Raw genomic sequence first — 27,217 nt, 5'->3', positions numbered from 1 at the left:
AACAGAGTCTCCGCCTGTCGGATAGATAATCTTTAGCGGAGGATCGGTCAACTTTGACCTGTGGCAAATGTTTGCTAGTTAGCATGACTTGGGGGGGATTCCGACTTATTTTGGTGCAGATTGGATTTATTCTTATTTGTCTCTCGTACAATAAAAAATAAATGCCAACGACAGCAACAAAATGGTGCTTTTAATGGTTTGATTAATTTAGATTGAAAGCAATTTGGCAGCCTTTTGCTTAATTTGAATATTTACATTTGTGGTTGTGGTTGTTTACTAGGCCTTCTTCCACAAACTACTTTTCACAGTTGATTAATTAAAAAAATAATTATAATTATTATTGATGTAACTAGTCAACAAATAGGCTCAAATTTAGAATACATGAATTATTATATTTTTGCTGTGTTTGATTAATTTAGATTGAAAGCAATTTGGCAGCCTTTTGCTTAATTTGAATATTTACATTTGTGGTTGTGGTTGTTTACTAGGCCTTCCACAAACTACTTTTCACAGTTGATTAATTAAAAAAATAATTATAATTATTATTGATGTAACTAGTCAACAAATAGGCTCAAATTTAGAATACATGTATTATTGTATTTTTGCTGTGAATATACATTACAACAACAAACCCTAAAAAACAGATGCAGATGTTTGAACATTTTAGCAATAGAGAAAACAATATACTCTTTGAATCTAGCCTTTCTGTTGTCAACTCTAAAATTCAAGTCAAACCAGCCTCCAGACCTAAAAAAAAAAAAAAAAAACGACCTCATTATTACACAAATGTTAAAAAAATTCCACCAAACGATGTCGTCCTTCGGAATCAATCATCCTTCCTTCCACGCCGGTCGCCATGGCTATTTTACTCTCTCCGACGCTGCTTTTGCCATCAAGCGTAAGCGCTTCAACAGAGTCGATGGAAAAACGAAAAAAGTACCGAATGATTCCACTCGCAATCAAACGGGAGCGAACGTTTGAACAACACGTGCGGCGGAATTCCCGCATTCCGAATTCCGCCTGGAGTTCACGACCCGAACGCATCGCATCTGCATTTCCTCTTTATTACACTTACATAGTGGTGACTAACAGATTCTAAATGCTAATGATGCTAGCAATTTTTTTTCAAAGATGGTGCCATTCAAGTGGCAGCCGGTGGCGGTAGCTCCGTCCGCTCTTGCTCGTTTTGTGTTTTGCTGCTTTTCTGTCTTAATGATTTGATTTGGTGATTCTTAATGATCCCATTGACTTTCATTTGCTTTGTACTTTGTGCTTTTGCTTTGTTGTTCTGCGGCCTTTGCGACTGTACTGTCTAACTTATAACTATGCCTTTCCTCTTGCTACTGTCACAATGAAATTTCCCGAATACGGGATGAATAAAGTTATCCAATGCAATCAGGTGACTATTTTTATTTATTTTTCGATACTTTACTAGTTGCCTGCTGTTAAAGTCGTATGAGGTCAACCAGTTTAAACTGGGGGAATCTATCTGTACCTTTCAGTGCAAGTGAAAGTTTCTGAGGAGGGAGTTTATTCCTATTTTAGGTGAAGCTTTATTTATAACTTGACGAAGGCTGATAGACGTCCAATTCATTCAAACCGGGAGCTCTGACTCCGAATTACAACATTTTAGTGGAAGTGAAAGTTTCTGAGGTGAGAGTTCATTCACCTGGCATTGATGGACGACCAATCCGTTTGAAGTGGGAGGGCTGAAAGTGGATGATTTTCTATCAGTGGAGGTAAAAATCTCCAATGTAAGACGTTAATGGCTGCCATTTACGACAATAGACGTCCAAATGATTTAAATTGGGAGTTTGAAATAAATTGGGCATCTATACGGACGGATCGGTGCAACATTTCAAGCACGAGCGCTTTATTCGGGCACCCAGAGGTAAACAAACGCTATTTACTACCTAATCACGGTTAACGACCATTTGCTGTGGCACCATCATGAAAGTAAATCTGGACTGGTCTCCCCAAACTCTTCCTTTTTAAAAGACACGGAAAGCACCTCTAATCATTACTGTCAGTAGCTCCCCGAGGTGCTTGTAATGTGTCTTTTTAGTGCGGGCGGGACCGCAAATATGCCGCAACATCTGCGAAACTCCTTGGCGGAAAAAAAAAATAGAAGGTCGGAACATATTGCGGAGGCATTAAGGGACGGCTTTGAGAAAGACTGTATTGTTAATCCCTTGGCCAAACGCTACATTTTCAATGGCGATGAGGATCTCTGAGCCCCGCTGACCTGGCAACTGAAACGGAGACCTGGCAACCCTCCGGGCGAGAGAGATTTGCGAGCCGCGTCCGCCTGCCAAGTTTACCGCGTTTGACGCTGACTCATTGTTGGGGAATACGACGCCAACGGGGAGGACTGTCTGTTCAAAAAAAAAAGGGATTTTGCAATAATTGAGGGATGTTAAAAAGTTTGAAATAGGCGATGATTCCGTTAAATAATACAAAGAAAATTTGGTTTGACCGAATTTCACGGTACTTGGACGTTTGGTCGCCGGACTTTTGGTCACCGGACTTTTGGTCGCCCAGACGTTTGGTCGTGGACTTTTGGTCGCCCGGACGTTTGGTAGAACGGACTTTTGGTCGCCGGACTTTTGGTCGCTGGAGTTTTGGTAGAACAGGTTCAAATTATGACAGAGAGAGGCAGAGTTTAGAGTTTAATATCTAAATACTGTTGAAACCTTGAAACTTAGTGTACTTTTAGCCCGGAACTTTGACATTAAAATAAAAGGCAATAAGTAAAATGTATTTATTAGAACAATATTTAGACAGTATTTAGATCGTTTCAACAGTATTTTGAGAGCTGGTTTCAACAGTATTTAGACAGTATTTAGATCGTTTCAACAGTATTTAGACAGTATTTAGATCGTTTCAACAGTATTTAGACAGTAAGACAGTATTTACATCGTTTCAACAGTATTTTGAGAGCTGGTTTGAACCTGTTCTACCAAAAGTCCGGGCGACCAAACGTCCGTTCTACCAAACGTCCGGGCGACCAAACGTCCAGGCGACCAAAAGTCCGCTCACGGAATTTCACAATGACATTCCGATAAAGCAATGGAAACTTCAAATAAATGGCAAAACAAAAAATGAAATTGTAACATTAATTGGACGCCTATAAGGGATTGGTGGGATTTGGCTGATTGGTTGCTATAGACAAAGATAGACGTTGATCGACTAAATCGTGTCGTTTTTTCTAGCTATAATAAGATTTTACTAAAATAGCTGTATTATTCTTCCAAAACTGGCACGGCGACTGCTCGCCGTCTGCCGCGACCCAAACAAAACCCGCAAATAGAAACCCCGCGGCGCCTTTGCGAAGCAACGCTTCCACTTAGTGGCGGCGGCCGTGGTGCTGCGCAAAAGCCAGCGCGGTAAGAAAATAGCGCCGCTGGCGTTTATTCACAACGACTTAGCCTCGGCATTATCTATGAAAAGTGAGCAATTTGAACCCGGACGCACTCTCGGCTGCAATTTGCCAATTCTCCTGTCGAGCGATTGACGGCCTATCGGGCTCATTCGCCGTTGAAAGGCGCCGATGCTTTTCGCGCAAATGACGCTCTTTGCAAAGCTTTTCTAAAGACGAAAAACACTCTAAATGATTACGACGATTACACTCGCCGTATTTCTGCAAATTCATTTCAATAACATGTCACCCGGACACGAATCGGGCACGAAAAGACGGACGCGCAGAAGTAAGGAATCACTTTACTGACGTATAAACATTAACCATAACTTTGCAATTTTGTTGGCTGGTTTTGGCATTTCAAGTCCCACTATTACCAGTTTTTACACACTAATTAGAGAATCGAGTGTAGTTTTCAAAAAGACTCACCGATCCATAAGGTGTATTTAAAATAATTAGGCCTAAATCAGCAATGTTTGTGTTGGAGTAATTTTTGTAACTTCAAATGATGTAAATCATTGTGAATAAATAACATTAATGGACCGAAATGTGATTTTTGACTCTTCACGGTCATACAAAACTAGTTCAGAGTTGTACAGTGCAATCATCCAAAATACAATATACCTCAAATTAGAGTAAAACAAACTGTAGGGTTGTGAAAATATATGTAGATTTTTTTTTTAAATTGGAGAAAAAAATGTACCCTCCCGTAAGAGCGTATATAAACTGAATGAAACATCTTTTGTTCTTAGAAAATAAACGCTAAAATGAATATACCTTGATATAAACGGGTACTATGTTCCCCATGTTATCCTTACGAGTCAGTAAAACAGAGGAATCAAGCCATGAAAATGACCATAAAATAAATCAAATTCTCCGGAAAATGACTCCATAAAAAGGGGGACGTTCTAATTCGTCTGATTTACAACGCGCTCGTCATATTCAGCTGCATGTTTACGCCACGCGGCATGTATTTTTAGAAAAAGCGGACTAGGTGTCCTGCTTTTTTTTTACGGCGAGCAGATGCGCCCGTTTTTGCGCCGAAGGCGTTCGTTGGCTAACGTTAAGCTGCCATCAACGCGTGATGGATGACCTCGCAAGATGTCCGCTCCCGTACGCCAGCTTTGACATTGGCTTTATAAGTCATGTTTACGCCCCCCGCGGGGAAGGTTAGATCTTCCCCACGGATTTTTACGTCGGACTTCGTTTCGCCTGCGGCGCAAAACGTTAAAAAGCAATAAAACTGTCGCAGTGAACTTTGGTGGTTAAACGGTCGAGGCAAGAAAAAAGCATTATTATTCTGTTTTGGTCAATCTGAGAAGCATATGTTTCGCATTGGATGTTATGTTTAAGGCTAAAGGCGATTGGTTGAATTTTCGATTTTGAGATTCGCTACTTAGGGAGTTTTAACGTGGTAGAAATTTGACATTTTTGTTGATATTAATCTTTCTAATTCCAAATTCGGCGTTAGCCTAAAATATAACATACAATGCTAACCATATGCAACTCTGGTTGACCAAAACAGAATAATTATTCTGTTATAAATAGTCAATAATTGCGGAATAATTATTCTGTTATAATTATTCAATAATTGCGGAAAGATTATTCTGTTATAATTATTCAAAAATTATTCCATTTAGCTCAACCTGAGAAGCATATGGGTAGAATTGTATGTTATATTTTAAGATAATGTCGATTGGCAGAATTTTCTATTTGGTAATTTGATGTCTACTTTTGCGTGTTCAAAATTTTGCGTTAAAATCTTTTATCGGCAATAACATTAATTATGAACTTTGGGCAAAAATATGTTTAAAAAAACAGTTTTAACAGAAGTGAACGTCTCTGGGGTGAGAGTTTATTCGTAATCCTCGGCCACCATTGACATTGACTACTTTTCGGTTGTTGTTTTTTTAACAGAAACGTTTTTTAAATAATCACAAGTGTAACTAATAAAGAAAATAGTTGCTTTAAATCTCCTTGTTTTGTTTTGAAAGTGGCGCTTCCACTCCTCGACTGATGACACAAATGAAGATTTATTTCAGGCAATTTGTCAATCTCCAAGTAGCCGTTGAATTAGCATTAGCTCGCCCTTTATTGTTTTTGGGTGTCAAACATCTAAGCTAGCGGGGCCAAAGCCGCTCTGTGTCAACGGGGAATGATTGACGGGCGTCTCCACTCCGACTGACCCGGGATGAAGCGGACCGTGTCGGGCGAGAGCGCCGCGTACACAGAGGAGCCAGTGTGTGGACGGCGGCCCCCCACTTAAGGGTCCGAGCTCTTTGAGCCAGCTCTTTGAGGGACATTAATGACCCTTGGAAAACACTCGGAAAAAGCTTGGCAGACGCTCGCGACGCTCCATCTGGGAGAGTCAACAACTCCCGAGGAGACGACCAGTGGTCGTGTTTTCGTGCCATTGACGGGGCCAGACGTCCTATCTACTGATTTCCACTGAGAGGGGGGCCAATAAATGTTTGTTTGTTGACATCCTACTAGTTCCACTGATTCTGGTAAAAGATATTATTTCCTTTTTCTTTTTATTGCATTTATGGAAGACATGGGTTTCGAACTCGCGGGCCACAGGGGTATATTTTGCGGCCCCAATTTGGCGTCTGGTAGAAGTTTTCGGGTTGCTCACATGTATTTTGCAATGTCCAATTTAAAAATATATACTTATGTGTATAGATACTTTTAAATGTAAATTTAACTTTTTGTCATGAAAAAACAACAACATTGAATTCATTCATTGAAGAATGATGACCCTAAAAAAGCCATTCATTTTTTAGGTTTTATTTTTGATTTAACATTTTATGGGAAAATATTATGTATTTCTTGCATTGAATTTTTTTTATTTTAAATAGAATTTTTTTTTCTTTCACCGTTTCTGGGAAAAAAAACAATTTAGCTTTATTTGCTGTTTTTTAAATTAATGAAAGCATTTTCTGAAAAAAATACAATGTATTCCCTGAAAGATTTTTTAAAACTAAAACATTAGGTTTTTTCTCCCCAAAATAGTTTGACCCAAATCTGTTGAAATGATTTGATTTTTTTACGAGAAACGTAAAAACATCCACTTTTCTCATCTTTTCAAACAACTTTGCCTATTGTGTGTGGACTATTCCGCGCCGGCGATCTCCGGGACGACCCGAGGCCAACCGATTGTTTCCGTCGGAATCCGTAAGACGATCCCCTTCCTGCCCGCGAGTCTTCGTTCCAGAGAGTGATCGAGTGTTACGTTTGAGGAAGCTTAGCCACTAAATTGTTTGTTTTCACTCAAAATCGGAGAAAATCCGATCTGCTACGACTCGGCTGAATCACCTGAGGGGATTGTTGTAGTTTTTGGTCAATTCGTTTTCATTTTGGGGCATTTTTAGGGCCATTTTCATTACAAACATTCATTTGCCCCTCCCACTCCCAATGGTTTGGACGCATATCGCCGTCAATGGCAATGAAAAAATGAGTCCTCCCAGTTTCAATTGTTGAGTAATGAGTTAAATTTGGGTCAATAATTAACATTAGCGGAAATATAGTCATTTTCAAACCTTTTTGCGAATGGAAATTATTCGTTTTGTTTTCTTTTCAGATTTTTTTTTTTTTTAATCGCACCGTAAACGCAATGGCTGGCGTCAATTTTTGTTGGGAAGTCGGAACTATGGCAATCGGTGAAAGCCTTGGGACCAGAAAAAAATATGAATATTCATCTTAGCTTTACGCTGATGGCGATTAAGCCTTCTTAAATCAACGCGAACACGCAATAAAATTGTAATGGTCGCCCCTTTAATTGCACCCGTGAAACAATAAGCCGGCGTGGCGGACGTAAATCACGCCGTTAAAGAGGACGTCGGAACACAAGGGCGCAAGATGATACACGAGTCGAAGACACCGAGGCCATCCGTCTTCCGCGGACCGCCTGTCAAAGTCATGTTTTTCTAAATGTGGGGGGAGGTGGCGGTGGGGGGTCTACTATCATCGCTAGGAAAGCCGATAGCTTCCGGGTGAGACGGACTCAAACGACGGGATGGGGTGACAGCTGCCGACTTGCCGCAACAGGAACTGGCCCTTTTCCAAGGATGTCTGGGCAACGGGCCCAGGTGCCGCTCGGCCCAGGTGTTCCGCCGACAACACAATGGCGGACGTGCGCAAATACGCCAGCAAATGGAGAGCGACGGGTATGACGGGGGACACCTGTTGAGCACCTGCGCGCCGCGCGCTAAGGGACGCTAGCCGTCAACACAAACGCGCAAAACATTTTTAACTGGCAATCGCCTAAATAATTTGGAATTTGAGGTTCTGGTTAATTTGGACGGCGACGGCCGTCACTGGCGGTGAAACGCGACGGTCCGACGTCCTCTAGCCGTCGGCGTGGAGGACGTTGATACAAGCTACTAAAGCAGCCGTGACTTCTACGTTTATAGCTTGGAAATGAAGCCACGTGAAAGAGAATAATGGCGAGGCCGTAAAAGGCAAATAGACGCTATAGGTTGTAATATCCATTAGATTTTAAGAGCTGAAGATAATGACTACACCTGCTTTTAATAGCGCGGCAATATAAAAAACCTTCAATGATAATGAGGCAGAAAATGTATCAGTGAAAATCACATTTCAAGAAAAATGGGCTTTATTCTTATCCCGTTTTTTGTTTTTTATAAACAGTTCTATCATTTTGTAACAAATACAAAAGGTTCCTTCACATCACATGGGAAGGTTGTTTTTTTTTATTTGGGATGTCACAAGGGTTATGTTTTTTTCCATCCCATGCTTAGTTATTATATTGCAAATTTTTCATTTGATAAAGTTGAAAAATAACCGTAAAGGGAATTTTGCAGATTTCTTAAGGCATTATCTTAAATACAGCATTGCAGCTTCTTTTTTTTTACATTTTGTCATATTTACCTTTTTTCAAGGTTTTTGCTTTGTCATTTCATTTATCTTTTGGTTTGTTATCTTGTCACAATTCCTATTTTGAACATGTCCTCTCTTGACATTGTATTGTTTCCATTTTTTTTGTCATTACAACATTTAAACATAATCATTTTTTCCCCTACCATTCTGACTTTTTGACATTTTTCAAAATAAAACAAGGTGACATGACACAATATTACCATTTTTTTTCTTTGTCAAGTTAAGACTTCATTGCTCTGAATTTTCTCCCGTATTTTTTTCCTTTTTTTTTCTATTTAAACACTGCTCCTGTTAAAAATGGCCTCCCTAAATCAGTCCTACAAATAAACCATGTATTGCCATTGTTACAGCAGAATGAATAACGAGCTTCCAGGTACTGTACGCGCCTTGAAGGTCTGTCACGGCGACCTATCGTATTGTTACGCATACTAGCGACTGAAGAGGAAGCAACGGGGGGGTGTGCGGATAAAAGCCCGCTCGCTTATCATAATGGTTCCTTTGACATGCAGCATTTTACTGGAGGTGAGGGGGTCATGGGAGAGCGCTCACGGCAGGATAAAGACGGCATTGACGAACAGGCGAGTCGTCCTTAAAGGGACGCCCGCCGCCGCCGCCGCTGCCGCCACCGCCGCATTCAAATGAAGCGGTGAATTTGCCATGCTAATCCAGGTAGAAACGCAGATATCGCTATTCCGGGCACGCATTCTAATCTCGCCGGGGCAGGAGAGGGGGGGGGGGGGGGGGGGGGGGGGGGCGCGGTGTGGCGGAATGTGACGACAAAAGTGATTGTCAGGGAGCGGACGTGACTCTGCCCGAGGGAGCATAAGCGATAGCACAACACCGCGCTCTCATACATACATATATATGTATATATGTGTATATATTTATATAAAATGCGTATGTATGCATGAATGTATATATATATGTATGTATATGTGTATATATGTGTATATATGTGTATATATGTGTGTGTATATATATATATATATATGTGTATGTGTATGTGTATGTGTATGTGTATGTGTATGTGTATGTGTATGTGTATGTGTATGTGTATGTGTATGTGTATGTGTATGTGTATGTGTATGTGTATGTGTATGTGTATGTGTATGTGTATGTGTATGTGTATGTGTATGTGTATGTGTATGTGTATGTGTATGTGTATGTGTATGTGTATGTGTATGTGTATGTGTATGTGTATGTGTATGTGTATGTGTATGTGTATGTGTATGTGTATGTGTATGTGTATGTGTATGTGTATGTGTATGTGTATGTGTATGTGTATGTGTATGTGTATGTGTATGTGTATGTGTATGTGTATGTGTATGTGTATGTGTATGTGTATATGTATATGTATATGTATATGTATATATATATATACACACATATACACATACATACAATTATATACATTCATGCATACATACACATTTTATATATATATATATATATACACATATATATTAAAATATATATATATATATATATATGTATGTGTAAAGTCTTGCAAATAAAAGCTGGCATGCAAGCATGAGTCAAACCGTTTTGTAAATCTACGATGAGTGGGATTGCTAACCCCTCCATATTTTATTTTGAAAGTCTGATGTGGTAGAAGTTGACTTTTTCAAATATTCACTGCCATTGACGGCGATAGAGGTCCAATCCATTTTGATTTGGGATTGGCCGGCAGCGATCAATTGATTGTCTATCACCGTCATTGGCAGAGAAAGCGTGAAATACCTTTTGTTGAAATGTTTGGATGACATTGTGTTCTGCAGGATTACCTAATGCATTGTCCAGAAGACTAATGACGTCCCTACAAAGTGGACCCTTGGTTCATTCCACGTCCATGTCCATGTTGATCTCGTTGCTGAGGTTGAGGTAGAAAAAGGCGTAGACGCAGACCACAAAGAACAAGATGGCCACGAGGACCAGAAAAGCATCCTGGGAAGCAAAAAAAACAGAACATTTTCTTACTACAACCTTTAATTATTTTGCTGTTGCTGGCAATGTTCTGTTGTTTCAGTGGTGTAAATATAAATACAGTATATACGATATAGTGTCTAAAATGTCTGCGTTTGGCTGGCCACCAAGTCAGCTGGGATAGCCTCCGGCACCCTCTGCGACCCTTGTGAGGATGAGCAGTACTAAAAAAATGAATGCATGTATAAAACATACACAATTTCTAGTGTAAAAAATTACATTGAAAACAGTTGCTACGGTTGAGACGTCCAATCCATTTGAAGCGAGAGGCTGCCACGCCTTTTATTTCGAAGGGATTGGACGTCGACTAGTGACAGACGGATCGTCAGCTCGACTTCTCGTGTGGATTTCCAAGTCTCGCCGCAATCACAAACTCAAAGAAGAAATGACCCATTTTTTTCCAACTTGTATTGTTTAACGGTCCCTCGCCAATTGGAAGCGTTGCGCACGAGTGGCGGTCCACTTGACGACGCGATTGCTGCTGGAGTGGCGCTCGTTCATTAAACAATCTTCATCAGCTCCATTTTCATTAGGGCCACTCCGACTATTTTTCCACTTGTTCGTTATCCGCTCAAAGTCGTTAGCAAGCAAACTTTCTCATCAGCGCTGGAGAGCTTTAAGAGCGCTGATTAGAGAGTACGTCAACATCTGCTAGAGTTAAGTTCAATGCCAAACTGGGACACGTCTTTAACTCGTCGGCTGCCGTTGACCGGCTGAGATGTCCAATTTTTTGGGAGCGGGATGGTTGGCGGCAAAGAGGCCAGTTTAGGCTAAAACTCGAGGCTCGGGGGTCAGTTCTGGCCTGTCGTGAAATTTGGTGTGCTTTGACGTAGGGGTTTATTCTCAAAATTAATTTTTGAAAAAAATGGTGGTTGTCAGGGAGATTTAAGACAAAAAATACTAAAGGATTTTTGACATTTTTTCCCTTAAAATAATAAATACATTAAGTTTGGGATAAAAAAAGGGAATTTTTAGATTTAAATGGAAACAAGAATGTGTTTGTTGCCATTTTGTTTTATGCAAAAATGTAAATCAATAAATTAAATAAATAAATAAAGAGGAATAAGTAGTTTTCCTCTTTTTAAATGAAAAATATTCAATTTTTTTTTTTTAAAGGAAAAAAATATGACAGTAGTTGCAATTCTGAAGTTGATAAAAAAAACTTTTTTTTAAATAAAATAAATGTTAAAATTGAATATTTGGAGTTTTTTCTTTGTCTGGGTTTAAAAACAATTACAATTATATTATTATTATAATTAAAAATAATGATGTAAAATAAGTCATTTAGTCTGCCAATTTTGTATTTTTTTTAAATGTCAATAATTGTAAAAAAAATGCAAATGAAAAATATAAATAGAAAAAATTGCTATGAATAGGCAAATCAGTTGTAGGTAGATCGATCTACTATCACAACAATTCCTGATTCGTTTCTTAACCAATTAGTTTGTTTTGGATTACTTATGAGATGGTGGCAGCCTGAGTTTTTAAACAAGGCGCTTTTGAAAAAAACCCAGCGACAAAGTTTGACACATGTGGTCCAAAACTGGCTTGCGTAGTCTCTCGCTCGCTCGTTCGTTTTTGGAGGCTTTTCCGTGCCAAGTGGTCCAGACGGGCGCGCTGGCGGCACAGCCGCCAGACAGGCTGTCCTGGCATCTGCTGACTACTCGTGCCGCTACGTCGCATTGGCGCTTGACGACGGAAGGCCAGCTGCCTTCGCAAAAGAGGAAAGACGGAGAAATTTGGAGTACCTCGAAACCCTGGAACTCGGGATGCCAATCGACAACATTTCGGAGCGTCACTTGATCGCGCAGTTTTGACCTAAAATTGTTGAGTTATGTTTCAGTGCCACTGTTGTCCACTGAAACATGAAATGTAAGTTACATTTTGTCCAGTCATTTTTGAATGGGCGCTGTACTGTGTCAAAAGGGATTGGACGTCGAGTACTGTCAATGGATAGCAGTGGATTAGTAAAAACAAAATACATGGAAAAACAGTAAATAACTTTTTAAAATATGTATATATATTTTTAAGAAAGAATAAAGTAGTTAATATCGTTTTTAAAATGTTCATGTGTTTCTGGTAGATAAAAAGTTTGAAAGAATTTGAAATTGTTGAGAGTAATTCTTAACAAGAATATTATTTTTATTTTAAAAAAAAGAGTAAATATTCTCCTTTTTAATGTTATTTATATAATATTTTAAATAAAAGGGGGAAAACACTATAGCTATCATTCTATTCTGTTGTGTAGCAAAAACAAAGGCGATCAATAATGACATATTTATCAATTTTTTTTCATCGAACATCCGTCCAATTGAATATTAACTATTTGCAAATATCCAACTTATTTTTTTACCTTTGTAAAAACCTACTTCCACAGTATCTAACTTTTCTAGTCTTATTTACAATGAAATATGCAGCTAAAAACTAGCAAAAAAAACATAATTGACTATATGTTTGAGTCAATTAAACAACTAACTGCCAAAATAATCCTTGATAACTCAAGCACAAAATCCCAAAAATAAACCTCCATTGCTAATCTAACCATTTAACCCCAATCCCCTTTACCTGAAAGCCATCCCCAACTAAAGTCCCCTTGTCCCATCCAGTCTTAATTCACCATCACACCACTTGAGGACAAAGAAGTTCAACACTTTTATTTTTTTAATATCCTTCCTCCCCGAGGTATTTTTAATCCAACACGCTCCTTGTCTTCTTGTCCAACTATGAATAATTCACGAGCCGTATCAATATTTCAAGATAGCGACCAATCTAATTGGATTAAAGACGTGCTTAATGAGACCCTGCCGCGTCTCGGCGATGCAAATTTGGGGGAAAAAGATGACCATTTCATCACAGGCGCGCGTTTAATCCTCCTCCTTTCACGGCAGGACATTAATGAGGAAAGGCGAGCAATTATTCACACACCGGAATGGAACAATAGTGCTATATTTGCACTCAATTGCAGCGCGTAGGGACTGAGTACTTGCTCAGATTTATTTTTTAAAATGTTATTTTATATTTTGTATAGAAATTTTAACTCACCCTGAAAGCGGTCGAGCTCTTCTTGGCTTCTGCTTTGAGCCGAGTGGCTTTCAAGACCGATTTGGTCTTTTTGTAGTCCTGCTTACCTGAAAAGAGAAACTTTAAGTGGCTCTTTTGGTATTTGCAAAATAAATAAATAAAGAGTTCTGGCACTTATATAAAAGGACATCACATTTTTGGTCATGCAATATGTGTACAGCGGGTATTTATGGGGTTAAGTATGTTTTTTTAATTAGTAAAAAATGGTCACTTAAATAATGTATAAATAATAGTAAATTGCCATTTTTAGTTTTAATTAAATAGATAGAAGTCCGTTTTTTAATTTTATTTTAAAAAGTATAATAGAAAAGAATACTCATCTTTTATTTAAAAATATATTTAAATATATTAAATATATCATATATTATATTAAATATATTAAATATATTATATATTAGATTAAATATATTATATGTTAGATTAAATATATTATATGTTATATTAAATATATCAAATATTGTTATGAATAAAAGTAAACAGTTAACAATTAACCAATAAATAATATAATAATAAGTATTCATATTAAGAGTATGTGTTGCTATATTTTGTAGAAGAGTAATTAGGTGTAAATATTAAAATATGGTCGGTAGTGGCTACAATTATTATTGTGATACTCACCAATCTGTTTCCTGTACTGATCAACTGGTAGATTGGTGGCGCTAGCATCCTTTCTCCCCATTTCACTTTCTTATCCTAAAAAAGAGAAAGAAAAAAAATGTTACTTGCCCATTTGTGATAAATATCTATTAAAGAAAAAAAAACAATGTTGACGCTATCCATGAGCCTGTCTATGGCATTTTCCATTATGAGTTAGCATGAAGGTAGCAAGTGTTATTCTACTCATCAGAAACAGTTCATTATTTTGCATCTTGTTTAAATGAAGACTTTGTTGTGTGTCAACACCAAATGTTACATTCCTGATTGAAACTAATTTTGGGCATTGTTTTTTTTCCAACTGTTGTTTTGTAACTGACATTTTTTTAAAGAGTGTACCTTATTACATATAATCAAATCTTAAAATCGCAAAACAAAAGATGATCCATATGGTTCATTGTCGTACATCTGTGAAGTGGGATTCTTTACATCATCACCTTTTTTTTGTCTTTGGTGCCGCTGGCTCTGCTTTAATTAGTTCGACAACTCCTCCGGGTTAAAAATAAACCACAGGGAGGCTGTAATTAAACAAGTGTTTCCATTAAAGGGAGAAATTTGAATGTAGGTGAAAAGAATACATTTCCTCCAAAGGTAATTGGCATATGGGGGGTGTTATGTCTATTTTTGGCTATTTAGCTACAGTAAATCAATTATAGCCACCTGGTGTCTATTTTCTTTCAAAAAAATATTACAGCTACAATTGAAAGTGATCATAAGAGAACGCCTGTACACTCAGGATTTCATGGTTTTTATGATTTTATGCAGTAACTTTGGGCATAAAAGTGTGTCTTAACCTGGTGCGTTCAAGTACAACAAAAGGGTGGGACACAAGAGCGCCTTTGGGGAATTTGTGCAAAACAAAGATGAAAAGAGCGAATTAGCATGCTCAAGACGCGTGCACAACGGTGCTTTCTTGTAGGGATCCGGTAGGAAAGAAAATCAGAACAAAGCAGTTGCAAGCTCTGAATGTTGAATTTTGTGCAAATATACATCGAATGAGAGGCGCAACGTCCTTAGTTGTTTGAATTCGCTCAAATACTCACACACGACGTGTTCTTTTTTCGTTATTAGGTCACTTTGTAGACGAGGTAACAGCTGGAACTCCAAGATCACATGCACGCCAACAACACGGCGAAAAAAAATGTTTAATTGCACTTTGCACTTAATTTTTTTTCTCCAAAATGCCAGCGTAGCACTGTTTTGGAACTGACTTCCGCGTGTTCACGCAGCAGTCGTGATGGGCTGACGTTTAGCCCAATCAGATGCAGAGATTGTAGCCATCCGCCAATAGGAGGAGGAGAAGGCGGGGGGAGTAATTTGAAGCGGGTTTGTTGACATGATTGTCAATACTAAAGTATTAGATATATTTAGATAAGTCATATTGATTTTGAATAAAGACATTTTAAAAAATGAGTTAATTTGTCCAGGATAAGAAAACACATATACATATATATATATATATATATATATATATATATATATATATATATATATATATATATATATATATATATATATATATATATATATATATATATATATATTGAACAAAGAGATTACTGTTTATAAAACAAAATTGTTTTTTCTTTCCTTGTTTTCTACAACAACAAAAAATTTAATGTACTGTTTCCCCATTTTAATTTTAAAATGTAAACATTTTAGGGGGAAATATAAATTCTAAAACCACAATTTGGAGATCAACAATTCATTGAATATCAAATCAGTTGGCTATCCATCTAATAATCCAAAACCTTAACTATGTTGTGGCCCACAAATAAAAAAAAACGATTCGTAATTAACAAAATACAGAATTTATATCCCACTTTTTCCCCCCCACACACATCAACTAAGCGCTGGCCTTGTTTTTCGTTACCATGGCAGCCAGGTTTGCCACGTTAACAGTGTCGATCGACATCGCTCCTCGACTGTGTTGTCCTAATCGGCCATCAAGCTCACCGTGCGCCAGTCACTTACTGCACAATTCACTCCATTTTGTATGTGGCGCGCAAGTGATTAATTTATCCCATTGAGTGAAACAAACCAAACGTGCTGTCACATTAATAGCGATGAAGAGTGGAGAGGGAAAAAATACCTTGTATGGGCAGTCAATACTCGCAAACTAGCTTCAGTGTAAAGTCATTTTGTTAGCGAATATTTCCGTTCTCATTTTCAGTGTGGTACCAATCCATTGCAAGTGGGAGGGTGCTCAACCCAACCCTCTTCAAATGGATTCAACTTAAAACTGAATTATAGAGTGGAATCATGAAAACACCTTTGCAGGAGGATTGCATGAACCCCCCGAGGCCCTAATGAGGATGAAGCGGTTCAGAAAATGAATGAATGAATAGTATTAAACCGTAATTGGTATCAGGAGCCAGTAAGTCGTACCTGTGCAACACTATGCTAATGCTAGCAAGAGAAAGTTACGGTTGTTAGTTACAAGTTCCATCCAGAAAGAAAAGTACCACTTAAGTACTACTGTGAGTACTTCATCGTTTGACGTCCACTTTAGTAAGTAGTACTTTCTAGTAAACGTCACTCTCCCTCTGCTTGTGATGCCGATCGATAAAAACAAACAATAGTTGTCTTCGTGACGGGGATGGTGCATAGATCGGAGATATCGGTCGCACACCCTCGAGGCAAACCACGGGTTCCCTCGAGGATTAGAGCAGCGTGGGTTTAAAGGCGGGCTGTAATTTGCCACGCCGCGTACACCAAGGCATGCGGCGAGGATGATTGGGGAGAGGGGGCGAGCCACTCCATAAGACCGTCCAACTTGACTCCAAGATAGAGAAAGTCATGTTTTTATACTTTGAACCATGGACACACGAGGCACGAGGAGGGGCGAGCCGGGACACGGCACCCTCTCTCCCTGCCCCGCCCAGCGTTGATGAGCAGTAATGGCCCGAAACGATATTTCCCCGAGGAGAGGCGCGACGACGTGGTCGGCGTAATGTGCTTTCATGGATACGCAATTTGGAGATGGCTTTTCACGCTCCGGGGTGGGAGGAAGTGGACTTTCCCACTGGAGGAAGTGCTGTTACAGTCACAACAAGGCGGGCTGCCATTTTTTTGGATAGCTCAAGCTAACTTGCGCCATTTGTTTGACAACATCGCAACATCAAAATGATTGTTTTAAAGTGATTTGACCCCAAACATTAGGCAGAATGTATTATTTTCTATTGTGTTTTTATCATATTCCCACTACAACTCTATTTTTTATTGAATTAAACTGCATTTCTTTTGTATTTGAATGCATGAGTGATACTTTACTGCATTCCTTTACACTCTTATTTTGTGTTATTGTACATTTATTGCATTTTGTCATATTCTTACATTTGGCATTATATATTCTTACATTATATTATACATATATAATACATATTACATTTTTAGATTTCACCGTAGTCTAATGCATTATTATTTATTGCATTTTGTCATGTTCCTGTTACATTTGATTGTATTTTTATAGAATTTAATTAGATTTTCATGTAGTCTGATTGTATATTAATGCTGCATTTTAATTGAATTAATGCATTTTTAATGTACTTTTTTTACCATTTGTATTGAATTTAAGTGCATTTTCTCACTCTTTTATTGTATTGTTGCATTGCTGTTTTATTTGACTGCATATTAATTTTATTTTCATGGAGTTTTGTTGTATTTTAGTGTATAGTAGTTGCATTTGCTTATAGGTTAATTGCGTTTAATTGTATTATTGTGCATTCTCATTGTATTTGACTGAATTTCTTACATTCCTATTGCATTTATATTTCTCGCATTAACATATTAAAAGTTTTTTTTAATGGTTTATTACAGAGCCGGCAGGAAAACTCATTTTATTCTTGACACGGGGCGCCGAATGTTTTGATTAGCGTGCACGCATTGGAGGGAGTCCGATCGGCCTTGGCTGGAAGGTTGTCTCCAATCAAGCTCTGAGCGTATAATTAGTCATTAGATTGGGATTAAAGGCAACTTGGCATATGAAATGTGATTAAATTAATACTGTGAATTATTAATAATACCCCCTATCTAAGCTAACCCCCTCACCATTTTCAACCCCTAAAGGCTGCCTTTGTTTGATTTATTTACATTTGCTTTCTGTATGGTAATTAGCAACTTTTGAAATTGCTTGACACGCGAAAAAGTTGATCATTTTAACCACCTGAAAAGAAGATAAAGATGCATTGACACTGAGTGCACATGCTAAATGCTAACTTAACCCCTTAGTTGCCACTAGCCAAGCAGAGCAAGTCAACCTCAGGCAGTTTTTCCACAAATTGCATTTTTTTATAAATATTCGTCTTGGCTTTTCGTCCATTCACATTGACATTCCACATGCTTGCTGTCTTCCCCTCATCGCACGGACCGGACGCCGTCCGCTCAATATTTAAACCGTCGGGGTTGTAGCACGTGAATTTTTTATGCGGGTACGGTGCAACATTGTCTCGCACGAGTTTACACGCAAGTAAGGCAGCCGTCCATTAATAAACGATTGGCTTTTTCTCTCTTTCTTCCCGACGTGAAAAGCTCCAACAATAGCATCCGGGCACGCTAATTAGCCGAGAGCGACCTGTCCCTTGCAAACGAGCGGTTGTCACTTTGAGGGTGCCACCTTATTAAAGCTTTAAAGGTGATGACAGGTGTATTGTGAAGAATTAAGCCCTCTAAATGCCTAAAGACCGGTCTTTTGACACACGGTTATTCAGTGGCGGATGATTGCCAGAATTACCGATCAAAAGGCGGACACGATTTTTGGCGGGCAATTTTGCCGTGTGATTCCTGGAAAAGGAAAAAAATGGAGAACTATACGTTTATAGATGTCAAAATTAGTGGGGGGCGACGGCAGTGACAGAAAAATATGAAGCTAATCAATGAAGCCTGAATATATGTGTATATATATTTTTTATATATATACACATATATATATATATATATATATATACACACATACATATATATATATATATATATATATATATATATATATATATATATATATATATATATATATATATACACACATACATATATACATATATATATATATATATATATATATATATATATGTATATATGTATATACATACATACACATACATACATACACATACACATAGATACATACATACACACATACATACATATATCTATCTATCTATCTATATATATACATATATATATATGTATATGTATATGTATATGTATATGTATATATATATATATATATATATATATATATATATATATATATATATTTATATATATATATATATATATGTGTATGCTGGTGACACTGGTCTCTGCTGCCATGGCAACGGTGCTTTATCGGCATCCCATAGTCAAAACTCAGTCAAACTATATATATATATATATATATATATATATACATACATACATATATACATACAATACATACATATATATATAATTATTATTATAGAAAAGGACTGTTCTTGGCTCACTCTGTCAATATAAATTGGACATCTATCGGCATCACTGGCAAGGAATGAGTTAAGTCCGTTTCGTAAGTGAATGGACAGTCAATTACAGGAGTTTGTCTGTTTATACTAAAAGAAAAAAAAACAAGCATTGCCATTTTTCTGCTGAGGTAAAAAGCCAGACGAGGGCAGGTTAGCGGTCGTCATGGCAACAAGATAGCGGCTATTTGACTTATTTGAAGGCCAGAGACAACGGCGTGGAATGGAAGGGAAGGGAAACTTCATGTTCCACCGACGCCTTGAAAATTCACACACGCACCACTCGGGGGACGCGCTGGCATTAAAATGCATGATGCGTGATAAATATTGAAACAAGTTGGTGTGAAATATTAACGGCAACAACAAAAGCCAGTGAAGGCACTCGAGATTTGGCGGGGGAGCCGGGTAGGGGGGGGCTTCAGAGGATGGGGGGTTGTCAAGGAGCTGAGCTGAAGTGCTTCACAGCGGGAGAAAATAAATATTTCTTTGAGATCACAGCGAGAGAGCGCCTCTTGTTTTTAACGCATCAATCTGCCGAAGGAAGAAAAAAAAAAGATGCGCGAATTAAACGGAAGCTTTGAGTCGTGCTGAGTGGAAACAAGAACAAAAAAAAACTAACAAAGTGAAGACGTTAGATAGTCACGTTTTGTCTGAGGATTTGGCATGTCGTTGCTTTTGTACACGGGATGTTGACATGGCTGAATGCATTGGTCCATTCCTGTCAATGGCAGCCAATGTATAGACTTGATTCTTCTAAAAGTTGACATGGTTTTCTTTCGAGTGAAACGCACAGGAAGGCGGTGCACCGCATGCAGTGCATACTGGTCACGCTGCGTTACTCATATAGCTCGCCAGCCCACCCTGTGGGTTGGGGGCACGGGGGGGTGGGTCTTATAGAGGAGGGTTATGTTGTTGACAGCTATGGCACTGCGGGGTCCACACGCAAGCACACATAGGGAAAAGTATAGCCCCGGGTGAGGGCCTCTACACAATGTCTGATTGCACTAAATTGCCGTGCTGTTTTTAGTTGACAAACAAACCTCGCTTTGTGTGCTCGTGAGTGTGTGTGTTAGTCACTTCACGACAGCACTTTGAATTTTTTTTAAATGTTTGTGGAGCACATATATACAGTACAGGGTCTTGAGGTTCTGGAATTACTTGAAGGAACAGTCAATTTTGGGGTTTGGGGGGGATATTTATGCCAAGTATTTGTTTTTTGAAAGCTTAAATTGACAGGACTGGTGGCAAATAACAAATGTATAACCACTTTATTAATTTTTAAGCATTCTGAGATTAAAATAGGACTAGAAATTAATATTAAACTACAATTGATTGTAGGTTACACCACAACTGACCTCACATTAATCTATAATCAAACTCAGACTCATCTTCAAACTGACCAAGGTCAATCTACAAGCAATCTGAAATTAATTTGCAACCGTCTTGAAGTTAATCGACAAGATGACTGAGATTAATCAACGTTAACTCAATGGCAGTCATTGATGGCTCTTTATGTCAGATGCATACCTGTCAACCTCTGCCGATAACTGCCCTTATAAATGATTATGATTCCCCTTACAAAGCCCCCAAAAACCTTACAAACACCGTACGACGAGTCGTACGGTGTTTGTAAGGTTTTTGGGGGCTTTGTAAGGGGAATCATAATCATTTATAAGGGCAGTTATCGGCAGAGGTTGACAGGTATGCAGATCCTTACGAACTGGGAGGACTGGCAGCAAACCATTCTCGTACAACCAATCTAAGAGTAAATCACCACCAATTTGAGATTCATCCGATCTTAATCTCTACGAGCGACCTGAGATTAATCTATAAAATTTTTGCTCTTAACACCCAATCCATTTAAAATGGATTGGACGTCAACGAGAGACAAACTCATTTCAATTCACCTAAAAAGGGTGTTTGGACAACCATTGTAAACGGCATTGAATGCTAATGTATTCATGAATTAATTGTCGAAATATGAACAATACTAATAAAGGCAACAATGCCTCATCTTTGTTGTAAAAGTACAAACAAATGCAAATGGAATGAAAAGCACGAGGCTGCAGATTAACAATGCGACACACAAACACCAGGGCAGCGCACACACATTTGATTAATTGTATTCGTGCGTCATTATGCGGCAGCCTGCTGCTAATTAACTTAAGCGCGCTTTTGCATATTGCACTTGTTTAATTTCTTCACGGGCAGCACCATTAATGAAAAAAAAAAGTCCCCATTCCCTATTTTCTTTTTCTATTGTTGCTCGGTAACGGCTTTCAAAATGTCCGCCAATGTGGCTGATGCTTCTAGATAATGTAAAGTCTTTTATGATTCTTTTCTTTACAATTCTTTAAAACAATAATTTAAAATATAACTAATACTAAATTATATGTATGATTTTCTTCAAAATCTTTGACAGTTTGGATATTTCCTCCAAATAAAATCCAGTTGTGAAATTTAATATATATATACAAATATATAAAACCAATTTAAATACATTGTTAATTTTCTTTCTTTCTTTATTTATTTACAAAATGTGGGTATATGTTGTAGGCAAATGTAATTTTAATCCAAAACACAGAACTGGCCAGTTATGAATGACTTTCTTGACATACATTTTTAACTTCAGCCTGGTCATTACTGCCCCCTAAAGGATAGGAGTGGAATACACTGAAAGGCTATCCCGAATCATTTTGTAGCACTGATATAATACATTTCACAACAATGGAGTATTGGCATAAATTGCGTTATAATTATATTACTATTACAATTACTATTTACGGAATCTGCCTAGCAACCGCGTGGATTTGCAGTCATCGCCACAACGTTTATCAATCTCGTCGTCAGCCATTTTTTTTGCGGCGACAGATGGCCTCTCATTTGTCGTATTTGCTAGGAAGTCGTTTTGCTTTCACTGCGTGGTGAACGCAAGTAAACAAATTTTAAAGCCATTAAAGTAGAGTGCGCCGCACGTTCTGCCTAGTAACCGCATTATGACTCATTTGCATAAGCGAGATGGATGATAGAAGCACGAAAGGAGCGGCACGTCGTTACGCATTAGAACCACCGTGCGTCATCATAGTGGTAACTCGAAAAAAAGCTTTTTATTAACTCGTTGGCTTCCATTAACGACATTAGGCGTCCAACTAGTTGGAACTGGCAAGATATAAAAATCCTAAAAATCGGAAAAATACACATGAAAATTCATTTTCCTGAAATAACAGCATTCTGCTCCAGTCCCCTAGGGGGCAGCAAAGAAAATTCTAAAATCTCATAAAGCCCTGTTTTTTGGCTAAATAATGAAAGTTTTGCTTGACAATGTCATAAATAGCACAAAAGAATATGGACAAAAGTTTTGGGACTACAGTTGACATAAAATACAAATCAAATCGATATCCACACATTTTTTTAAAATGAATAAATATGATGTTATTTGGGTTATTTTACATACGATTGTGAGGAAAACTGTATTTTTCTACAAAAAAAAATCCCAGTCAACTCCAATGGAAAAATATTGATAATTTCAAAGAACAGAATGAAAAAAAATCTAATGGCAAAACCAAGCAAAAAATAACACTAAAATTGGGAAAATGGCAAAATTGTGTGGAAAAATAATTAAAAACAAGTACAAAAAACACCAAAACCAGAAAATATGGTAAAGTTTTAGTATTTCTTGGCACAAATAAAAAATGATTGGGTTGTCTAGCGCCATCAATGGCAGCCAATGATTCGGCCTCAAAATAAAAGGAAGTCATGTGATAGATATATTTATATTTATTAAATTTTTATGAACTCGTTTAGCGCCCGATCATTCAATTGAAACTCTTAAAATGAGTTTATCCCAAGCAGACTTTGAAAGTCGGAGGGTGGCGACGAATGAACATCCATTTTTGGTCAACATTTTTCTTCCGCTAGCTTCCTCTGTCCCACTTGCATATCTTTTTCCCAGCATCCTCTCCTTCCCGCTGTTCATTTTTCCTTGTGTTGAAAATCACTTGTTGTGATGTTTCCACACCACACGGCGTCTACTGTGTCTTTGTGCGAAGGGAAAAAAAGCAGCAAAAACCGATGGCTTCCTACGATATTTATTTTCGTACTATATTCAATTATTTTCTTTTATTTTGGAGGGCAGGTGATTCTTTATTTTCCTCTCCGTGTAAGTCCTACTTTTCCGCACACTGTATTTTTCTCTTTCAGCCCGTATTGATTTCCCCGATATGGCGGCGCTGCACGTCGTGCGATACGATCGATTCCGTCTGTCTGGCGGGCGAGCGAGCTAGCGCGCTCATCAACATTTCACGCTGCTAATCTTTGAAATACTCCAGCTTTTTAATTTAAAGATGATAAAGACGCAGAAGGCGCGAGATTATACATATTTCATGTGCGCTCGCGCTCTCGGCTCACGTATTATTGATGAGGTCCAAGAAAAAGAGGAAAATAAAGGCAGGCTAACGTGTTTGCGTCGAGGGGTTGTACAATTTGACAATTAACATGCAAATGAATATCTCTCAGATATCCAATCAGGATGTCAGCTCTACAGGGGGCGTGTGATTATTATTATTTTGCTTCCTGTGAAATGGATTTGTGTGAAAGAAAGGTGCCGGGGTGAAGAATGGGAGTATTAAATTGGTATTCTATTTTGGGGGGGGGCTGGAGAAAGCAACAGTGCCGCCTAGAGGACACACAAGTAAGTGCAAGATGGGATATTAACTCATTGGCTGCCATGGGGGGAGGGAAGTCTGCCAGGGAACCATCAATCATTCAAAGAAGAAGAAAAAATGTATTTTCATTAAAGTGTTAATCTATTGGTTTATTCATTCATTGCTAGCCTCTCAACTGTGGTTGTTATTTTCATTTATTAATTTTTTGTATCATTGTAGTGCACCAAAAGAGGTCAGAAACATTTTTATAAGTCAATTGAAAACAATGTTAACACTTTATTTAGCTAATCTTAACTCTCAACATTTCATTTAACTGTATTACTAAAAAAAGTTAAAACTATAAATGTTTTGCTCCACTATGTTTTTTGGGTGAATATATTTTTATATTAACAGATTTTTTGGGGGAAAGGGGTTTAAAATTATAACATTCAATTAATTTGGGGGATCTCCTGATCGCTAACGTTTAATTTTGGGTCACTTGCTGTGATTTCATATCATTTCCTTGAGATTTTGGGAGCATTTACAGGTCACTTCCTACTAATTTGCGGTCATTTCCTCTGATTTTAGAACATTTGTCAGTGAATCTCTATAGATTTTGGGTCACTTCCTTTTAATTTGACGCATTTACAGGTCACATGCTGTTGATGTTGGGTGTATTTCATCCCTTTTACCAGCATTTAGTAGGCCAGTTATCACCGAAAAACAACAGTATTTCACGTCAAGAAATCACATCTTAAAAGACATTTTTACTTCAAAGCATAAGAAGTGCATTGCTCCATGATCATTGGCTATTAATCCCACCTAAACAAGGAGGAAGACTCGACGCCGGCCACTTGTCATGATTTTTTTACAAGCTCATTACACAAGCATATGCTTGGGAAGCATGGAGGCTACATGACGGGGTGGTTTAGCATCCTGCGCGCTTCAATTATTAAATACGTCAGCCCGTACTTGACTCAGACGTGGCACGCGGCCCAGTAGAGATTAAAAAAATGAAAAAAAAACTTAGCGCACCTTTCCCGTGTCACCAACAATGCCTTCATCCGCAGCGGTTAATTAGCCAATTCCGGGCTAATTAATACGACGCTCTTTAGCATATGTAAATGAGCGTAGCGCTTAATTGAAAATGAGCGGGAAAGGTACAAAGGAGGTACATTAGCCGCTTGACGCGCCGTTAAAGAAGCTCATCGTTCATGGCGATGAGAGGAAGGACGGCGATTAGCGGCGCTGGGAAGATAATTAGCCGTCCTATCCTGCGGGCTACTTTTGCCGAATTGCAATATTACATTGGGCTGGTTGTCGATTTTTAGTTTAGCGACAGGGCATTGTTAGCAATGCTAGCAAAGCAGCTTTCAAATGGCCATTACAGATTTCTCTTTAGCTTTCACACCATTTCTGGGTGTTTGAAGATGCTAACGGCTAACATGATAGCAAATGTTCTACTATAGAAACACTAGCTTCCCGTTTTCACCTGTTCATCCACATCTTAAGCGTGATATTACCGTAGATCCTATAGAATTCCATACATCAGCTAATATTAGCGGCCTTAATGCCCTTGTGGCTGCCCTCTTAAGTGCGGTGCAAATTGTATACCAAAGGTTAATATTGCTACATAATATCCACGTAGGCCTATTTCAGTCCCATCAGGGATGCGCAAGTGCTCCAGCGAAAGCAATTACGATGTCTAATTCACGGCATCCATCACACCTGACGTGCGCCGAAATGCAGCCGTGACAGAAGCACTTTTAATTCATTCATAATTAACTTTTTATTGTTCTGCCGATTGCCTCAAAATCTCCCCGCCGACAGCTGTCGACGCGGGTTTGGCGAAGTTCAGGGAAAGGGCGGTCGTAAAGTCAACGGGCCGGGTTAGTGGGCGGGGCTAAGAGGGCGAGTGAGCCCTCAGAAGTGATCGGAAATGGCAGCTGTCAATCAGGATGCGCGCATGATGTCATGTCGTGTTAAAAATATCAGCTCTGACAAACAGTTGGTATGCTGGGTGAACTCTTATGTGGCCCACAAATTCTGCCTAGCAACAAGGTTTTAATCAGATCGTCTATAGCAGGGGTCGGGAACCTTTTTGAAAGAGAGAGCCATAAACAATTCCTATTTTCAAATGTCATTCCTTGAGAGCCATACTCACAATTTATAAGTCAAAATACATGAAAATGTGCCAATTTTTTAGTCATTTTACCACTTTTAAAGTACAAAAAGTATTTGAATTATTTTCATAACATTTTTACGCTGTTACTAATCAATGAATATCAATGAGTATCAATGAGAGAATAGATGCAGAAGACTCTAATGAAAAAAACATATCAATGACACTGCCGACGTGACGTTCCTATTGGTGCGTTTGGGACTTTGCTCTCTTACCACCGGTTTCTATATTTTAGCTCAGAGCCATATGCAACCATCAAAAGAGCCACATGTGGCTCCCGAGCCATAGGTTCCCTATCCCTGGTCTATAGCCATAACTGGCAGCCAATGGGCTTACTGATTAATGAAAATGTTTCAAACACTAACATCTATTGCTTCTAACTAGCCATGGAGTTCATCTTTTGACAAAATTATTTCCGTAACGAAGACCCTTCAAAGTTTTGGGGGTCACAGAGTTATTCAAGGTCATCTCCAAAGAAATTGCACGGGTACCGTCGTCAATGGCAGCCTTGAAGCGCATGGGCACCTGCAACCCGCTCTTGAGCGCAGATGCGGCGTGCGCGCTTCCCCATCTCGCCGCCGAATAAAAGTCCCATCTGTTGCCGTAATGACGGCGCCGCGAAGCCGACTTTTTTTCGGGGACGCGGGAGCAGCTGCCGGCGTGGCCCGCTGACCTTTTAGCATTCCTGCCCGCGCCGTCTGACAGATGTGTCAACTTGATTATTTTCAAAAAAGACGGCGGATGAATAAGCGCGCGCCGGCGCCGCTAACTTCCTGTCGTCGTCCCTCGCCGAAGCTATTAGGCTTGGTAAAAGGGCCGCAAAGAGGCGGAATTGGACGCCATTGTGGCGGCGGGTGCCCTTGGAGCGCCGCTATTA

The 27,217-nt window shown here is 38.7% G+C and overlaps 1 protein-coding gene across 4 annotated transcripts in view; it reads right to left on the bottom strand.

Moving 5' to 3' along the window:
- Positions 1–27,217, bottom strand: part of triqk (triple QxxK/R motif containing) — a 70,202-nt gene that overhangs the window by 17,474 nt on the left and 25,511 nt on the right. For 2 of the 4 annotated variants that reach the window (XR_013297948.1, XR_013297949.1), the window contains exons 1-4: positions 15,079–15,261; positions 14,000–14,074; positions 13,343–13,428; positions 10,102–10,261 (exon numbers count right to left, since the gene is read on the bottom strand). Coding sequence is in view for 2 of the 4 variants with exons in the window: in XM_077591246.1 (XP_077447372.1) it covers positions 10,154–10,261; positions 13,343–13,428; positions 14,000–14,060 (255 nt within the window). In the remaining 2 variants the exon portion in view is untranslated. Of the gene's footprint in view, positions 1–9,826; positions 10,262–13,342; positions 13,429–13,999; positions 14,075–15,078; positions 15,262–27,217 lie in introns of those variants that run through there. The other 2 variants (XM_077591246.1, XM_077591247.1) reach the window with 2 other exon arrangements.

The sequence above is a fragment of the Stigmatopora argus genome, chromosome 21 (assembly GCF_051989625.1).
Source record: "Stigmatopora argus isolate UIUO_Sarg chromosome 21, RoL_Sarg_1.0, whole genome shotgun sequence".
Taxonomy (NCBI): domain Eukaryota; kingdom Metazoa; phylum Chordata; class Actinopteri; order Syngnathiformes; family Syngnathidae; genus Stigmatopora; species Stigmatopora argus.
This window is presented reverse-complemented; position numbering and strand designations above follow the sequence as displayed.